This window comes from Oreochromis niloticus, linkage group LG23 (assembly GCF_001858045.2).
Source record: "Oreochromis niloticus isolate F11D_XX linkage group LG23, O_niloticus_UMD_NMBU, whole genome shotgun sequence".
In the NCBI taxonomy this organism is placed as follows: domain Eukaryota; kingdom Metazoa; phylum Chordata; class Actinopteri; order Cichliformes; family Cichlidae; genus Oreochromis; species Oreochromis niloticus.
The window spans coordinates 28,534,314-28,552,985 of NC_031986.2; the positions used below are offsets into that span (position 1 = coordinate 28,534,314).

At 39.4% G+C, this 18,672-nt stretch overlaps 1 protein-coding gene across 5 annotated transcripts in view; it reads left to right on the plus strand.

Annotated features, from left to right (window-relative positions):
• The first annotated feature begins 216 nt into the window (after positions 1–216).
• LOC102075872 (NACHT, LRR and PYD domains-containing protein 12) overlaps positions 217–18,672 on the plus strand; it is a 35,472-nt gene continuing 17,016 nt past the window's right edge. Inside the window, exons 1-14 of one of the 5 annotated variants that reach the window (XM_025902875.1) lie at positions 217–307; positions 1,308–1,470; positions 2,779–3,013; positions 3,175–3,216; positions 5,556–7,356; positions 8,034–8,207; positions 8,316–8,483; positions 8,739–8,912; positions 9,030–9,203; positions 9,436–9,609; positions 9,789–9,962; positions 10,151–10,306; positions 11,261–11,307; positions 11,463–12,303. In XM_025902875.1, coding sequence (XP_025758660.1) covers positions 2,779–3,013; positions 3,175–3,216; positions 5,556–7,356; positions 8,034–8,207; positions 8,316–8,483; positions 8,739–8,912; positions 9,030–9,203; positions 9,436–9,609; positions 9,789–9,962; positions 10,151–10,306; positions 11,261–11,307; positions 11,463–11,992 — 3,849 coding nt within the window. In that variant the 5' untranslated portion in view covers positions 217–307; positions 1,308–1,470 and the 3' untranslated portion in view covers positions 11,993–12,303. Of the gene's footprint in view, positions 308–1,307; positions 1,471–2,778; positions 3,014–3,174; positions 3,217–5,555; positions 7,357–8,033; positions 8,208–8,315; positions 8,484–8,738; positions 8,913–9,029; positions 9,204–9,435; positions 9,610–9,788; positions 9,963–10,150; positions 10,307–11,260; positions 11,308–11,462; positions 12,304–18,672 lie in introns of those variants that run through there. The other 4 variants (XM_025902879.1, XM_025902878.1, XM_025902876.1 and 1 more) reach the window with 4 other exon arrangements.

The following is an 18,672-nucleotide window of genomic DNA, read 5'->3' on the forward strand; positions in this document are numbered from 1 at the left end:
TTCTCTATATATATCCGCTTAATTTAGGAGAAGAAACAGTTTCATCAAACTAGTGCACTTCCTGTTGTCACAGTCACATGTCTATTAGTGGTTCAGTGTTTGTCCCATATATGTGGTGAAAACAGGAAAGGTGGTTGCTAAGCTGTTGCTGTGTGCTCTGATGTCACACAGACTATTGAGGAGTAGGGTATAAAACAAGTGGTCACAGAAATAACTTGAGTTTCTTCTGAGCTCCTGAAAATACAGAGTCTCTTCATCCTTTCATATTTTGATATTATTTTGGCCATGACACTTCTTAAGAGAAAAGGTAAGTGACCTCTTTCTAACATGCCCTTAAGTGTTACCAGTAAGGTAACTACGTCCCCCAGGAGGGAACATAGCTCATATTACTGATTATTATTACTGAGATGTAATAGAAAATGCTACCCACTTAGCCTTTATTTTTTAGTATAACAAATAAATTCAATTCAGTTTTCAAAAGTGTTATATTTCCTAATGCCACTTTAGTATAGATGAGTCAGGGATCTCACATTTTTAGACAAAATTTGCAAGACAGATTTTTTTTTTCACTTGTGACATAGCAAATAGATAACAAATAGGAAATGAGCTAAAACTGCCCCCATAGTCCCCCAGCTTCACTGCTCACTTGATGCAGGATAAGTGAATCTATTATTATATATTTGGTAACTTATAGGTTATCCTTATTACTGCAAAGGACAGTCATTCTGCAGCCAGCTTTTTGACTAATCTATAACAAATATCTTGCTCTATAGATTTGAAACTACATAGGCATTCTAGTAATTACATTCATTAACAATAAGTTTGGAATACCTCCAGTTTAAAATCTTAAATTAAAATGATGCTCAGTTTGTATATTAATAATCTACCTAAAATTTGCCCACTTAATGTAACTTGAGAGATATTTTTTGGTTTGACAGTGTATATTGAAATCCATGTAGAAGAAAAAGTATTAACTAACTTAATTAAGGTGTCGCAGATAAATACAACAAAATAAAACCAGTACTGGTACCAAAAAAAAGATTTATTCATAATACACGGGAAAAGACCCAGGGAGACCAAGTTAACGATAAAAACAATCAAAAAAATAACGAGAAAAACCATGAAAACCATGAATTTCACACCCGAGCCTCAACTCTTGCGGTCCGGTACCAAACGACTCACGGACCGGTACTGGTTCATGGCCCGGGAGTTGGGGACCACTGATGTAACAGAACTAGAATGATTTTTGGAACTGTGTACATAAATATCTAATGCTTAGTCTGTCCCACTCTTGTCTCACTTCACAGATTTATCCATGTGACTGTACAGCTATTGTCCAGCTTTGATTGCCGTGTAATCAGCAGTGGTGACACAGGGTAACCCTTCTTTAGGTGCAGGGATAGCTCAGTAGGTAGAGTGGTCGGGGGTTCGAATCCACTGAACGGCTACCCTGAGGTACCCCTGAGCAAGGTACCGTCCCTACACACTGCTCCCCGGTGCGCCTGCTGCCCACTGCTTCACTGAGTTAATGGGTCAAATGCTGAGAGAGTAATTTCCCCACAGGGATCATTAAAGTATACATTTACCAACAAGCCTTAAAACCACATGTTGTGAGGTTTCACTGAATTTACAAGTTATTTGAGTAATAACTGCAAAATACTTCTTGCAATGTCTCTGTCAGTTGTACTAACAATTTCCTTTCACATTTTTTTTATACAAATCATTTAGAAGACCAACTGTTCCTTTCCTAAAATTCATGCTATCACTTGCATTTCTAGTTTATTACTTGGTAATTTTTTTCCACATATTTGATTTTCATCTGAAATAGATGGTGTACTTAACTCAAGAATGGATTTTTTAAATGAAAGTGTCACGGTCTGAAGAGGCAGACCGTGCGGTGGTGTGTGTGGTGGACCCAGGTGCGAACACAAGTGAGCAGACCGGAGCAAACTTAAACTGAAAGCGAGCCTTTATTGTGGCTGAAGACAGGTCTCACAACAAAGCAGAAACAGCGTGACTAAACTGAACCTAAACTAAACTGGGAAACAGATACTGATAAACTAAGGAGACTCAGAAAACCATGGCGATGATTGTACAGACTGGCTGCGAGAACATGGAGGGTGGGAACACAGACAACGCGACACTGAGCACAGCAAGACTGGGGACTAAATACACACATGAGGCGATCAGGGGAAGTGGAGACACATGAGAACACAGCTGACTAGAATGGAACATAATGACAATACAGGGGAGAGTAACACTAACTACAATGAACAAAGAACACCAGACTCTTCCAAAATAAAACAGGAAACACGCAGACATAGACATGGAAATGAAACATGGCATGAACTTAACATAACTGCATAGACGTGAAACATGACACGTAGACACAGAACCAGGGAGACTGCGTACAGGGGAAGATGGCAGAAATAACTACAAGAACTTGACAACATAAGACACACAGACATAACACACATGAAGGGCAAGAGAGACTAAACACAAGGGTAATATAATTACAAATGAGCTGGAATAACTTAATGAACCTAAACAAACAATAAACATCCAAATAAACTAAAACTCAAAACACTGGGTTGCATGACCCAGGACCATGACAGAAAGTTCTCTAATGGCTACGTTAAATTCAACAGGTTTTTCAAAATTGGTCTTATGATTAATGTAACTGACCATACATTATTTTTAAGTCAAAAGAGACTTGCAGCTGCTTTGTAATATCAACAATTCTGTATTTCTATATTGTTGTATTCTTATATCTCAAAGATGGAAATATCTGTTAAGGAGCAGCTACTGCACATTCTGGAGAATCTGGGAGAGGTGGAGCTGAAACATTTCCACTGGTACCTTCAGAATGCAACAAAAGGTGATTTTCCATCCATCAAAAAGTGTCATCTGGAGAACGCAGACAGACTGAAAACTGTAGATTTAATGGTGCAGACATATACTACTGACCATGTGATAGAAGTAGCAAGGACAACTTTAAAGAAAATGAATAAAGGTAAGTTTAAAAAAAGATGTGAAAACTCCTTAGTGCACACTGTTAGTGTGACTTTTAACTTTGTATCTTTCCTCTGCAAATTATGTTTGAGGAAAAATAACCTGTTTATGTTGTCTTAACGTTATGTAGATTTCCGTTCAATGTATAATTTCCTCCAACAGGAAATTCCTCAGCCCAGGCAGATTTATCACTTTCATCACAAGGTAAGCATTCAGTGGTTTGTGTAAGGGATCAGTGGTAAGCGAGGGGACGTTGTAGGCTTAGTGTGCATTAATTTAGAAAGTCAACATCAGCTATAGTTAAGCTGCGCCTACAACTCCAAAACATCATCAAAGGTTAGATACACCTTCTCGTTTAATGTTTCTCATTATTTTTTACTATTTTCTACATTGTACATACATACTGAAGACATCAAATACATGAAACAAGATATCTGGAATTATATAGCAAAGAAAAAATTGATAAACAATTATATGTCTTATGTTTTAGATTCCTCAAAGTAGCCACCCTTTGCTTTGTTGACAGCGCTACAAACTCTTGGCCTCAGCTTTATGATGTAGTCAGTATTTCTTGCCTTCTTAATGGGGTTGGGACCGTCAGTTGTGGTGTTGCAGAGGTCAGGTTGGTACACAGCTGACAGCCTTTTTTGACAACTGTTAGAATTCATACTTTGGCAAGAACCAATCAGCCAAGTGAAGATAAATGGCAGTCCATCATTACATTAAGAACTGAAGGTCAGTCAGTCCAGAGAATTGATATAACATTGAATGTGTCCCTGAGTACAGTCGCAAAAACTGTCAAGTGCTACGACAAGACTGGCTCAAATGAGGACCACTCCAGGAAAGGGAGACCAAGAGTCACCTGTGCTGCTGAGGATAAATTCATCTGAGTCACCAGCCTCAGAAATAGATCCCACACAGAGTTCCAGTAGCAGACACAACTCTAAATCTGTGCTTTTGATCTGATGGGTCCAAGTTTGAGATCTTTGGTTGCACCCTTTTGGATTCAGGTCAGGACTTTGACTAGGCCACTTCAAAGTCTTCATTTTGTTTTTCTTAAGCTATTCAGAGGTAGCCTTGGTGGTGTGTTTTGGACCATTGTCCTGCTGCAGAACCCAAGTGTGCTTCAGCTTGAGGTCAAGAACAGATGAAAAGAATTCGTGGTTCCATTTACGACAGCAAACCTTCCAGTTCCTGAGCCAGCAAAATGGCTCCAGACAGTCACACTATCACCACCATATTTTACTGTTGGTATGATGTTCCTTTTCTGAAATGCTGTGTTACTTTTATACCAGATTTTTATGAGATACATTCCTTCCAAAAATTCAACTTTTGTCTTGTCAGTCCCCCATGCATCTTGCCATGCAGGCCATTTTTTATTACGTTAACCTAGGCATATAAGGCTTGCATTCTTTGGATGTTGTGTGACCTGTTGAATGAGTTATCGCTGCGCTCTTGGGGTTATTTTTGGTCAGCCGGCCATTTGTGGGTAATACCTGTCACTGTCATTCGCTGGAGTCCTACAGCTGTAGAAATGATTTTATAACCATTTCTAGAATGAGATATCTTAAGTACTTTGTTTCTCATTTGTTTCTGAATTTCCTTGGATGATGGCATGATGTCTGGCGATTTATATCATAAAAAATTAGAAAAACATCATGGGTAATGGATAGCATGGAAATGTTGGGCTTTCAAATGAGTCCTTTGATGTGTTCTTTTTCAGGGTGGAATAACTGCATACTATACAATTTAATGAATTTATAAAACAAGAATTGGGTGGACAAGTTTGAATTTAATTTGGATTGCCTCTGATCCACACAAGCTGAAAGTATAGATACAGTATCAAAATATCCAATAATTCCCACTGATATTTGGTTAAATATCCCTAAGCATGTTGTACCTTAACCAGACACTTGTGGTTGATATCAACACGCTTTTGGCTTGGTAGAGTTTATATAAATTATTTGGTTTCCTGGTACTGGCCTGACCATAATCAACAGATTTTCAATTGTGTTAAGGCCAGGGTTTTGGAAAGATATTCCCCTGCAACACAAGTTGATCAGTTTCGTGGTTTTCTGAGGAGAGGAGGAAACTCCTCCTCATTCTAGCCAGTGTCCAGTTTATCAGCTTCACAGTCAACACTTCAGGTTTTTTGTCATTTTTGTGGGATATTTGTTATAACCAAATGATAATGCTTACAAAAGTGTTAAGCCCCTTACCAAATTAAACAAACAAACAAACAAAAGGAAAAAGTGATTCACAGAATTTTGTTATGAAACTGGTGAGGCAGAAATTAGGCTGAGGGTACAAACTATTTCTAAATCTCAGAGTGTTTCAGCTACTCATCTGCAAATAACTGCCCAGTAATAATTCAGAAACAAGTTGGAACCAGGAGCACTCACAGTCAGCAATCCAACTGACAATGTGTCCAGAAACTTATAGTGTCCTAGTCTGGGGGGTTTTGTGTTGTTTTGAGTTGTTGAATTATTTATGTAAAGTGCTCCATAACAGACAGTGTTGTTATCTGCTGTTTATTCATTTAGAAGTTCTTCAAAAATGTCAGCCCAAACTGAAGGCTAAGCTGAAGAAGAAATTCCAGTCTGTATTTGAGGGGATCGCTAAAGCAGGAAACCCAACCCTTCTGAGTCAGATCTACACAGAGCTCTACATCACAGAGGGAGGGACTGCAGAAGTCAATGATGAACATGAGGTCAGACAGATTGAAACAGCATCCAGGAAACCAGACAGACCAGAAACAACAATAAGACAAGAAGACATATTTAAAGCATCACCTGGAAGAGATAAACCAATCAGAACAGTGCTGACAATGGGAGTGTCTGGCATTGGAAAAACTGTTTTAACACAGAAATTCACTCTAGACTGGGCTGAAGACAAAGTCAACCAAGATATCCACTTCATGTTTCCTTTCACCTTCAGAGAGCTGAATTTGCTGAAAGAGAAAAAGTTCAGCTTGGTGGAACTTGTCCATCACTTCTTTACTGAAACCAAAGAAGCAGGAATCTGCAGGTTTGAAGATTTCCAGGTTGTGTTCATCTTTGATGGGCTGGATGAGTGTCGACATCCTCTGAACTTTCAAAAAACTGAGACTGTGACTGATGTCACACAGTCCACCTCAGTGGATGTGCTGCTGACAAACCTCATCAGAGGGATCCTGCTTCCCTCTGCTCATGTCTGGATAACCACAAGACCTGCAGCAGCTAATCAGATCCCTTCTAAGTGTGTTGAAAGGGTGACAGAGGTTCGAGGGTTCACTGACACACAGAAGGAGGAATACTTCAGGAAGAGATTCAGAGATGAGGAGCAGACCAGCAGGATCATTTCCCACATTAAGACATCACGAAGCCTCCACATCATGTGCCACATCCCAGTCTTTTGCTGGATCACTGCTACAGTTCTGGAGGACATGCTGAAAACTAGGGAGGGAGGACAGATTCCTGTGACCCTGACTGAGATGTACATCCACTTCCTGGTGGTGCAAGCAAAAGTGAAGAATGTCAAATATGATGGAGGAGCTGAGATGGATCCACACTGGAGTCCAGAGAGCAGGAAGATGGTTGAGTTACTGGGAAAACTGGCTTTTGAGCAACTACAGAAAAGCGACCTGATCTTCTATGAGTCAGACCTGGCAGAATGTGACACTGATATCAGAGCAGCCTCAGTGTGCTCAGGAGTGTTCACACAGATCTTTAAAGAGGAAAGAGGACTGTACCAGGACAAGGTGTTCTGCTTTGTCCATCTGAGCATTCAGGAGTTTCTGGCTGCTCTTCATGTCCATCTAACCTTTATCGGCTCTTGTGTCAACCTGCTGGAAGAACAAAAAGCAACCTCAAAATGGTCTAGATTGTCGCTAGGGAAAAAGAATTTAAGATATCTCCACCAGAGTGCTGTGAACAAGGCCTTACAGAGTCCAAATGGACACCTGGACTTGTTCCTCCGTTTCCTCTTGGGTCTTTCACTGCAGACTAATCAGCGTCTCCTACAAGGCCTGCTGACACAGAAACGAAGTAGCTCACAGATCAATCAGGAAACAGTACAGTATATCAAGAAGAAAATTAGAAAGAATCTGTCTGCAGAGAAAAGCATCAATCTGTTCCACTGTCTGAATGAACTGAATGATTGTTCTCTAGTGGAGGAGATCCAACAGTCCCTGAGTTCAGGAAGTCTCTCTACAGACAAACTTTCTCCTGCTCAGTGGTCAGCTCTGGTCTTCATCTTACTGTCATCAGAAGAAGATGTGGATGTGTTTGACCTGAAGAAATATTCTGCTTCAGAAGAGGCTCTTCTGAGACTGCTGCCAGTGGTCAAAGCCTCCAAAAAAGCTTTGTAAGTAAATATGTAATCAGCCCTCTGAAATAGATGGGAGAATTGTTCATCTTTCACTACTTTTGAATTTCTCCTTTAAAAGCTGTTTACCTTGAATACAGACTGGTATTCTTGTTTTCAGCACAACCTCACATATCTTTTTCATTTTGACTTACTGTATTAACACACAAAACCCCCCATAAAATGGCAGTAGAAGAAAAATCCCCTGTCCCTGTCCAGCAGAAGACAGAGGGGGAATGCACACAAGAGGTATATCACTCCTCGTGTTTCCACCTGGAGACAGCATTTACATTTCAATCTGCCTTTTGCGGCTTTTGGCAGCAACTGTGACATTCAGTAGTCCACTTATTGTTTTGTCAAACAAAACAAAGGAAAGAACATGACTATAACACTTACCAACTACACTACACACTAACTATACACTTAAAATATACTAAATGTGATCTCTCACATCCCAAAACTCACTGTTGTCACTCCCACAATTTTCCTCTCTCCCCAAGTAACCAAATGTCCTGTGTCGCCATATAATGTTTTGTTTGGTTCATGTGATTCATTTTTACACCAACAGGAAAGTGGTTATCAGGTTTTTTTGTTTGTTTGTTTTGTTTCTTGCTTGCAAGAACTGTCAGCTAGTGAGTACTATGCTTTTACTTTTTATTTTATTTTTGTATTTCCAGACTGAGTGGCTGTAACCTCTCAGAGAGAAGCTGTGAAGCTCTGTCCTCAGTTTTCAGTTCAAAGTCCTCCAGTCTGAGAGAGTTGGATCTGAGTAACAATGACCTACAGGATTCAGGAGTAAAGCTTCTATCTGCTGGAGTGAATAGTCCAAACTGGAAACTGGAAACTCTCAGGTCACATTCTTGTTTTTTGTTTTTTGTTTATTTATTTTTTGTGTTTGTGTTTTTTAAACAGTTGACAAAGATAACCAGTAAGTTGTTCCTGTGTTTATAATTTTTCAGACTAAGTGGATGTAACATCTCAGAAAGAAGCTGTGAAGCTCTGTCCTCATTTCTCAGCTCACAGTTGTCTAGTCTGAGGGAGCTTGACCTGAGTAATAACAGCCTGCAAGATTCAGGAATGAAACTTCTGTGTGCTGAAAGTCAGTACTGGAAACTGGAAACTCTCAGGTCATATCAAGTGATATCTTATTCACCAGCTGACATAAACAATGAATTAAGTTAATTTCATCTATGTGTCATTTTAGCTTTAGTATTTCAATCTAAATCATAGTGTGCTAACACATTTCTGCTTTGTTAACACAAATCAATAAGAATGCCAGTATAAAATATTGTCAAATCTGTTAAATCTTTATATCAACATGAATACACTTGAACACCAATATTACTTTTTTTCATCTTGTTTTCATCTTCATAATTTTTCAGACTAAGGGTCTGTAACATATCAGAAGGAAGCTGTGAAGTTCTGTCCTCAGTTCTCAGCTCGCAGTCCTCTAATCTGAGAGAGTTGGACTTGAGTTACAACAGCCTGCATGATTCAGGAATGAGGTTGCTGTCTGTTGGAATGATTACTCCACATTGTAAAGTGGTAACTCTCAGGTCAGAAGACAATATTTTGATGTTTATAAGTTGACAGAAATAGTCAACAATCTGCTGCAAAATTAATAAAGTTTTGACTTTCTGTTCATATTTTCCTTATTATGTTTTTTTCCACAGACTAAGCGGCTGTGACCTTTCAGAGAGAAGCTGTGAAACTTTGTCCTCAATTCTCAGCTCAGTGCCTTCTAGTCTGAGAGAGCTGGACTTGAGAAACAACAACCTGCAGGATTCAGGTGTAAAGCTTCTCTCTTTTGGAATGAAGTGCGCACAGTGTAAACTGGTAACTCTCAGGTCAGATCAATCGACATTCTCATGTTATTAACTGATAAATGTAATCAATAAGAACTGAAAGAAAATTAAGTCAACGTCATTTTCATGTTTTTGCATCTTTGTAGTTTCAGTATTTCACCTTAAGTCACAATAAACGGCTATATTTCTGACTTCTTTAACTTCTTGAACAGCATGTAAATACTGCCTAATGTAGTCGTTTATAAATGCACCATGTATCTTTTTTTTTTTTTAGATTGAGTGGCTGTAACCTCTCACTGAGATGCTGTGAAGCTCTGTCTGAAGTTCTCAGCTCACAGTCCTCTAGTCTGACAGAGCTGGACCTGAGTAATAACAATCTGCAGGACTCTGGAGTAACGCTTATGTGTGCTGAAGTGGAGAGTCCACACTGGAAACTGGAAACTTTGAGGTCATAATAAGTAATAAGTAGCATTAGCATAGGTAACATGAAGAGTAAATAACTGTGACAATGTGTCCATGTGTTGTTTTATCTTTGGGTTATAGTCTAAATACTGCCAAATTGATCAACATTTCACTTTACCATGTATGCCTTTTTAAAGCAGTGTGCTTTTGTACATTTTTTTCTAGACTGAGCATCTGCAACCTGTCAGAGAAAAGCTGTGAAGCTCTGTCTTCACTTCTCAGCTCAGAGGCCCCTTGTCTGAGAGAACTTGACTTGAGTAACAATAACCTGCAGGATTCAGGAGTAAAGCTATTGTCTGTTGGACTGCAGAGTCCACATTGTACACTGGAAATTATTAGGCTAGTATTTAGAATTTTCTAACTGTATCTTCAGGTTTTTCCTGACACAACCTCTGCTGGGCCTTCTTCTGGAAAGAGTCTATAGATGAATGGTATTCTTTCAGGACAAAAAGGCAAATAAAAAAAAAAAACTACTAAAAATACATGTGTGTGTGTGTGTGTGTGTGTGTGTGTGTGTTTGTCTTCAGTCTGTCAGGTTGTTTGATCACAGGGGAAGGCGGTATTTCTCTGGTTTCGGCTCTCAGCTCCAACTCCTCCACTCTGAGAGAAGTGGACGTGAGCCACAATCATCCAGGTGACTTAGGAATTCTTTCAGAACGACAAAAAGATCTGGACACTCTCAGGTATGGTGACAATATCTGATAAAGAAGGAAGTGCTTAAAACTTTTTCAGACAGACCTTTGTATGTATCTCCCTCTGACCCTAACTCATATTAGATTAATCTCTCTATAGAAGAAGGCCTTTGATATATTATTCTAGATTAGCACAAAGTCTGGAAGCAGGGGAAATGATTTAAGAAGAAAAAGATAATTCTTCATATCATAAAATCTGACCTGCTACAGCTAATGGATGATTATGCAAATTTTGTTCATTTTTAAACTTCTTTAAAATTAACTAATTTATTATTAATAATCTCCCTGTAGGAGATTTTTTAAAACAATTTACTGTTTAATTAAAACCATTTATGATGCATTCTGAACCCTACAAAGCATTTTTACAGCATATCTGCTAGCATGGCTGACCAAAAAATACAAAGTGGCAGCTTTACATATGGCATACCTGCTGCTTCTGTACATTCCACAGTGCCAGGATTCCCAGAACATATGGCCGCAGGTCTGGCGATACAATTACAAAATTGATCATCGACTTTTGGCCTAGGGTGTCCTGATGCCATGTGCACTTATGGAGACCCTTATGTCCAAACATGGTGTTTGTTATAGACAAACTGTGGTTTGCACAGAAGTCCAACAACAAAACACCACACTGGTTCAGATCCAAGAGGCTGTTCCTCCCACTCCAGGTCTCACTGTCGTTGCCCACATGCGCATCGAAGTCTCCCAGAAGAACAACAGAGTCCGCAGGTAATATCTTGTGTGACGACAATCCTACAACTGCTTCATGGAACAGAAAGGGCCAGGATCAGTCCACTTTGACCCACGTATGGATTGTAGTCTATTTGTGAAAATGTTGGACTGTTCCTTTATCAGTGTCTAACAGTATGTGTATGAGAGCGATGTAATGTCCATGTGTGCATGCTGAAAGAGATTGTGCTGGTCTGACCCCTCTGCTCCTTTCAGGGTGGAGCCTGCTGGAGTCCGATGGTTGACACCAGGTCTGAGGAAGTGTAAGTGTGTTTTTAATGTGATTCATGAAAACAAAGCAGCACACATTCAACCATCTTCAAACTGTCACATCACTCATCCCCATCTCCGATGTCAGGTGTCATCATGAAAGTGTCAATCAATGAACAGATGATGTTGTGTTTGTTCTCTCCATCAGATTCCTGTCAACTCACAATCGACACGAAAACCGTAAACAGAAACCTCAAACTGTCTGACAACAACAGGAAGGTGACACATGTGGAGGAGGTTCAGTCATATCCTGATCATCCAGACAGATTTGATGGCTGGCCTCAGCTGCTGTGCAAAGATGGTCTCAGTGGTCGCTGTTACTGGGAGGTCGAGTGGAGAGGAAATGTTGAGATATCAGTGAGTTACAAAGGCATCAGAGGAAGAAGAGGTGGGATTGTCTCTGTTTTTGGATTTAATTATCAGTCATGGAGTCTGAGCTGCTCTGAGGATGGTTGTCAGTTTGTCAGGCACAACAAAATTAAAACACCCATCTCCTCCTCCTCTGTCTCTAACAGAGTAGCAGTGTATGTGGACTGTCCTGCTGAGACTCTGTCCTTCTACAGAGTCTCCTCTGATACTCTGATCCACCTCCATACCTTCAACACCACATTCACTGAAACTCTTTATCCTGGGTTTACAGTCTTTCCTGGTTCCTCAGTGAGTCTATGCCAAGTTTAGTTAGAACAACACTGTTGAACAGATAGTTCAGTCTTTACATGTCTGTCTCTTCCACTCAACATGTTTTCAGATTCATGCTGATTGATTCTTGTTGATCAACCAGATGATATTTTACACCGTTAAAAATGGAAGCTACATTTGTTCCAGAATCAATGTGTTGTTTTTCTGTCATTTCCCACATAAAGTTTCATAGTGAATATCAGTATGTTGTGTAGCTCAAGCTCAGCTCACTACGGCAAGCAAAACAATTCAAAAGATACCAGCCTTTTAGGCAATCTGCTCCAACGAGACAGACTCTCACGCTGTCTAGTAGATATTCAATTCAATTCAATTCAATTCAATTTTATTTATATAGCGCCAAATCACAACAAAAGTCGCCTCAAGGCGCTTTATATTGTACAGTAGATAGCACAATAATAAATACAGAGAAAAACCCAACAATCATATGACCCCCTATGAGCAAGCACTTTGGCGACAGTGGGAAGGAAAAACTCCCTTTTAACAGGAAGAAACCTCCGGCAGAACCAGGCTCAGGGAGGGCGGCCATCTGCTGCGACCGGTTGGGGTGAAAGAAGGAAAACAGGATGAAAGACATGCTGTGGAAGAGAGACAGAGATTAATAACAGATATGATTCGATGCAGAGAGGTCTATTAGCACATAGTGAGTGAGAAAGGTGACTGGAAGGGAAAAACTCAATGCATCATGGGAATCCCCGGCAGCCTACGTCTATTGCAGCATAACTAAGGGAGGATTCAGGGTCACCTGGTCCAGCCCTAACTATATGCTTTAGCAAAAAGGAAAGTTTTAAGCCTAATCTTGAAAGTAGAGATAGTGTCTGTCTCCCGAATCCAAACTGGAAGTTGGTTCCACAGAAGAGGGGCCTGAAAACTGAAGGCTCTGCCTCCCATTCTACTTTTAAATACTCTAGGAACAACAAGTAGGCCTGCAGTGCAAGAGCGAAGTGCTCTAATAGGGTGATATGGTACTACAAGGTCATTAAGATAAGATGGGGCCTGATTATTTAAGACCTTGTATGTGAGGAGCAGGATTTTGAATTCAATTCTGGATTTAACAGGAAGCCAATGAAGGGAAGCCAAAACAGGAGAAATATGCTCTCTCTTTCTAGTCCCTGTCAGTACTCTTGCTGCAGCATTTTGGATTAGCTGAAGGCTTTTCAGCGAGTTTTTAGGACATCCTGATAATAAAGAATTACAGTAGTCCAGCCTGGAAGTAATAAATGCATGAACTAGTTTTTCAGCATCACTCTGAGACAGGATATTTCTAATTTTAGAGATGTTGCGCAAATGGAAGAAAGCAGTCTTACATATTTGTTTAATATGTGCGTTGAAGGACATGTCCTGGTCAAAAATGACTCCAAGGTTTCTCACAGCATTACTGGAGGCCAAGGTAATGCCATCCAGAGTAAGAATCTGCTTAGATACCATATTTCTAAGATTTTCAGGGCCGAGTACAATAACCTCAGTTTTATCTGAATTAAGAAGCAGAAAGTTAGCGGCCATCCAGGTCTTTATGTCTTTAAGACATTCCTGCAGTTTAACTAATTGGTCTGTGTTACCTGGCTTCATGGATAGATAGAGCTGCGTGTCATCTGCATAGCAGTGAAAATTTATGCTATGTCTTCTAATGATGCTGCCTAAGGGAAGCATGTATAATGTAAATAGAATTGGTCCTAGCACTGAACCCTGTGGAACACCATAATTGACCTTAGTGTCTGAAGAGGACTCTCCATTTACATGTACAAATTGGAGTCTATTAGATAGATATGATACAAACCACTGCAGTGCAGTACCTGTAATACCTACAGCATGTTCTAATCGCTCTAATAGGATATTATGGTCAACAGTATCGAATGCAGCACTGAGGTCTAGCAGGACAAGCACAGAGATGAGTCCACTGTCAGAGGCCATAAGAAGATCATTTGTAACCTTCACTAAAGCCGTTTCTGTGCTGTGATGAGCTCTGAAACCTGACTGAAACGCTTCAAATAAGCCATTCCTCTGCAGATGATCAGTTAGCTGTTTGACAACTACTCTTTCAAGGATTTTTGATATGAAAGGAAGGTTGGAGATTGGCCTATAATTAGCTAAGACAGCTGGGTCTAGAGATGGCTTTTTAAGTAAAGGTTTAACTACAGCCACCTTGAAGGCCTGTGGTACATAGCCGATTATTAGAGATAGGTTGATCATATTTAAGATTGAAGCATTAATTAATGGCAGGACCTCTTTGAGCAGTTTTGTAGGAATGGGGTCTAAAAGACACGTTGATGGTTTGGAGGAATTAATTATTGAAGTTAACTCAGAAAGATCAATTGGAGAAAAAGAGTCTAACTTAACATTGATGGTACTAAAAGTAGCTGTAGATAATGTTACATCTGTGGGATGATTATTGGTAATTTTTTCTCTAATGATAAAAATTTTATTTGTGAAGAAGTTCATGAAGTCATTACTAGTTAACGTTAAAGGGATTGTTGGCTCAGTAGAGCTCTGACTTTTTGTCAGCCTGGCTACAGTGCTGAAGAGAAACCTGGGGTTGTTCTTATTTTCTTCAATCAGTGACGAATAGTAAGATATTCTGGCTTTGCAGAGGGCTTTCTTATAAAGCAGCAAACTATTTCTCCAGGCTAAATGATGATCCTCTAAATTTGTGACACGCCATTTCCTCTCCAGCTTACGAGTTATCTGCTTTAGGCTACGTGTTTGAGAATTATACCACGGAGTCAGGGACTTTGGATTTGAGGCCTTAGTTTTCACAGGAGCTACAGTATCCAGAGTCGTACGTAGTGAGGAGGTAAAATTATTAACAAGATAATCGACCTCTGTTGGAGTAGCGTTCAGATAGCTGCTCTGCTCTATGTTGGTACAGGGCATTGAAGATGATAACAGTGGGTGGATTATATTCTTAAACTTAGTTACAGCACTTTCAGAAAGACATCTACTTTGATAAAGTCTACTCTCCACTGCTGTGTAATCAATTATTGTAAATGTAAATTTTATCAGGAAATGATCAGACAGCAGAGGGTTTTCAGGAAACACTGTTAAATGTTCAGTTTCTATGCCATATGTTAAAACAAGATCTAGAGTGTGATTAAAGTGGTGGGTGGGTTCTTTTACATTTTGAGAGAAGCCAATTGAGTCTAATAACAGATTAAATGCGATGTTGAGGCTGTCATTTTTAGCATCTACATGGATGTTAAAATCACCCACAATAATTATTTTATCTGAGCTGAGCACTAAATCAGATAAAAAGTCTGAGAAATCAGAGAGAAACTCTGTGTAAGGCCCAGGTGGACGATAGATGATAACAAGTAAGACTGGTTTCTGAGTTTTACAGCTGGGGTGGACGAGGCTAAGCATCAGGCTTTCAAATGAATTAAAAGTCTGTCTTTGTCTTTCGTTAATTAATAGGCTGGTGTGAAAAATTGCTGCCACACCGCCCCCTCGGCCTGTGCTTCGAGGTTTCTGGTAGTTAGAATGACTCGGGGGTGTTGATTCATTTAAACTAACATACTCATCCTGCTGCAACCAGGTTTCTGTAAGGCAGAGTAAATCGATTTGTTGATCAATTATTAAGTCATGTACTAACAGAGACTTGGAGGAGAGAGACCTAATATTTAATAATCCACATTTCACTGTTTTACTCTTTGGTTCAGATGTGGATACTGTATTGTTCTTTCTTTGTGATTTTTTATGTTTAAGTTGTTTATTGCTGGTTTTTGGTTTGTTTTTTGTCTTTTTGGGAGCTGACACAGTCTCAATGGAGATGGGTTTTTGGGGGGGTAGCAGGAGGAGAGAAGCTGCAGAGAGGCGTGTAAGACTGGAACTCTGCTTCCTGGTCCCAACTCTGGATAGTCATATTTCATGCGCTGTTCAAGTGTGCCACACATATTAGTAGAGTAGCGCGCACTGTTGAATTGGTTAGCGTGCAGAGTTCAACTCTGTAATTCATGAGTTTGGTTACCTATTTAGTATACCATGAATGGCTAACTTTTTTAAAAATTCATTTTTATTAATTTTTTTAATATTATGAGCAATATTCTTAGCATGATGTTTTCCTCTTTAGGCACAAGGGATCCAGTCAAGCGTAAAAATATAGCTTAGCATATTTTCATTTGGCTATCTGTGCCATTAAACATCAACAAACTTACATTTTTGGAAATCAGACTTTGAAGTTTAATTGTTAATAAATGCATACAAAAGTATAATCGTCTGCAATATGTTGGATCACAGTTGGATATATATGTTGGAATATAGTCAGTGGGAAAATATTAAAGACATTCAGCATCTATCACTCTTCTGTCATTGATGATGAACTCTTCATTGATGGTGATTTATCGCCCTCGGCTGGTCAGAAGTTGAACTGCATGATGTCAGTTTAATGAACACAGATGGCATAAGTGTTTTTAAATCTGCTATTTTATTGTTCGGGGTTCTGCTCCACAAGTCTGAGTTTCACAATAAAATCAGTTGATGTGAGTTGGAGAAATGAGTCATTTGAATCAGTTTAACCACTCTGTCATCATCATAGACATAATCAAGTTTGATATTAAATATATCATTTTGATCTTGAAGGAAATCAGTGTTTTTCTTCGGTGCTCTATAGACTCTAATAATGAGGATACTTGGTTTCGTTTGTAAATCAGCAGCTAAGTATTCAAATGAAGTCAAAGTAGTGAGGTCCTTCAGGTTGGTTTGAGTGAAGAACTGCAGTGCCTCCACCTTTCTGATGGTGTCTCACAGTTTGGAAAGCACTGAAATGTGGGGGGGAGGTTTCATTTCTAACTGGGACACCATCTTCTGTGAGCCAGGTTTACACAAGAAACATTCAATCTGATTCATTTTCACTCATTAGATTATTATTAATAATAAAAAGCTCTTATTTTGGAGGAAGCTGACATTTAATACTTAAATGTGAGTTTGGACACAGAATCTGAGCAGTGATAAGAATACATTTACAGTGATGTAAATGCCTCAAATGGCTGTCAATAGCAGCAGAAATGTTCAGCTCAAACAAGTCTGGTTATTATGTCAGTGTCAAGGCCTCTTTGAACCCTTTTGCATGACCAAGCTGAGAATGGATGGTGTACAATTCATAATTTTTTTGTACAATGCTCAGATTTCAAAACACAGGGAATTGGCACTGTGAGACTTCCAGAAACTCTGTAGAGCAAATAGCAGAATTGGCTGGGTGTCAGAGTGGAAACTGAGCCCCAGGAGGGTGGTCAACTGAGAGAGAGAAAACATGAGTAAAACTGATTGTGGTGTTTCAGTTGTATCTCAGGCTTACTTGCCATTGGAAGGTTATCTGGTCCAGAAGAGGTAAACTGGTTTGCTTCCTGCACGTCACAGCAGGGAGACCAGGCAGTTGGTGGAGCGGAAGCAGTTCTGGGGGAAGATTTCCAAGAATGAACCAGCTTGAAGAGAGATGAGTGGGACATGATGACAGTGATTTGTAACTGGGCAACAGACTGGAAGAAGAGGAGAAACAGCGTTTGGCACACAAGAAAACTCTACACTAGATAACTTATGGAGAGGCATGGCTAACACTTTGCTAAGCAGAGATGATCTGACAAAGAGTGCACTCCTGAGTTGGCACTTAAGTACTGGCAGGGTAAGTCAGAAAAATTAGCCACAGGTATGTAGGCCAATGGAGAAACAGTGTGGGTTTTTTCCAAAGGCAGAGCCCAGTTTGCCTTACCCAACCTAGACCTGTGAGAGGAACAAAACTGATGCTGAAAACACAATTATCCTGTGTCTACTGTGACAACCAGAATATCAATAACTATGACCAACACATATTTTGGAGAAATCCCCATAAAACAGAAAAATGTTAAATTTGTGCTTTATTCAGTGGTTTAGTAACAAGCTGCACGTATCAAATGTATTGCCCCAGCAGAGAATTGATATCGATATCACACTGAAAACATCCTGGAAATCAACGAATCAGTAAAAAGGTGGAGCTTCAAGCTGATTTAAAACTGAAACTCTGAACATAACTTGCTCCTGATAGTTTGACTTTTTATTCTCTCAGCTGCAGACTCACTGCTGTTTAGGGATTTGAGAGTAAAGATGAAATATAAAAGCAGATTTCAAACATATTACAGATTTGATGTGTGGTCTGCAGATACAGTGTATGTGTTCAGTTTTAGGATCAGCTATTAATGCTGTGGGATTAAAGAGTTTATTTTGCAGCTACAATATATTCTGCAGCATTAACATTGCATTAATAATATAATCTACAGCATTGATATTGCATTAAGATGGTTATTGAACATGCTGACCTCATATTAACATTTTCTATTACAGGTGCAGCTATAATTATTGTATACACATATTGCATTTCATGAAGAGCTGAAGCTCAGTCTTTGAGCTATGGAAAGAACACGCTTACAAAACACATATATCAGGTTATCCATTAGTATTTCTTTATTCATTTATATCCTTTTTGTTAAGCTTTGAGTAGTGGCATTTTGGTAAAGCATTTATTCAATAGATTACATATGTTCTTAGTTAAGATTATTACACATATCACAGAGAGCTTCTGTCTGGCAAAAGGTCAGAAGCGTCAAAGGGCGGAGTGAGGCCGAGTGGATGCTGAGGTCGTGACACACTCGCACACACAAACAGTAGATAGACTCATGTTTAGGTAAAAGTTCAAATAT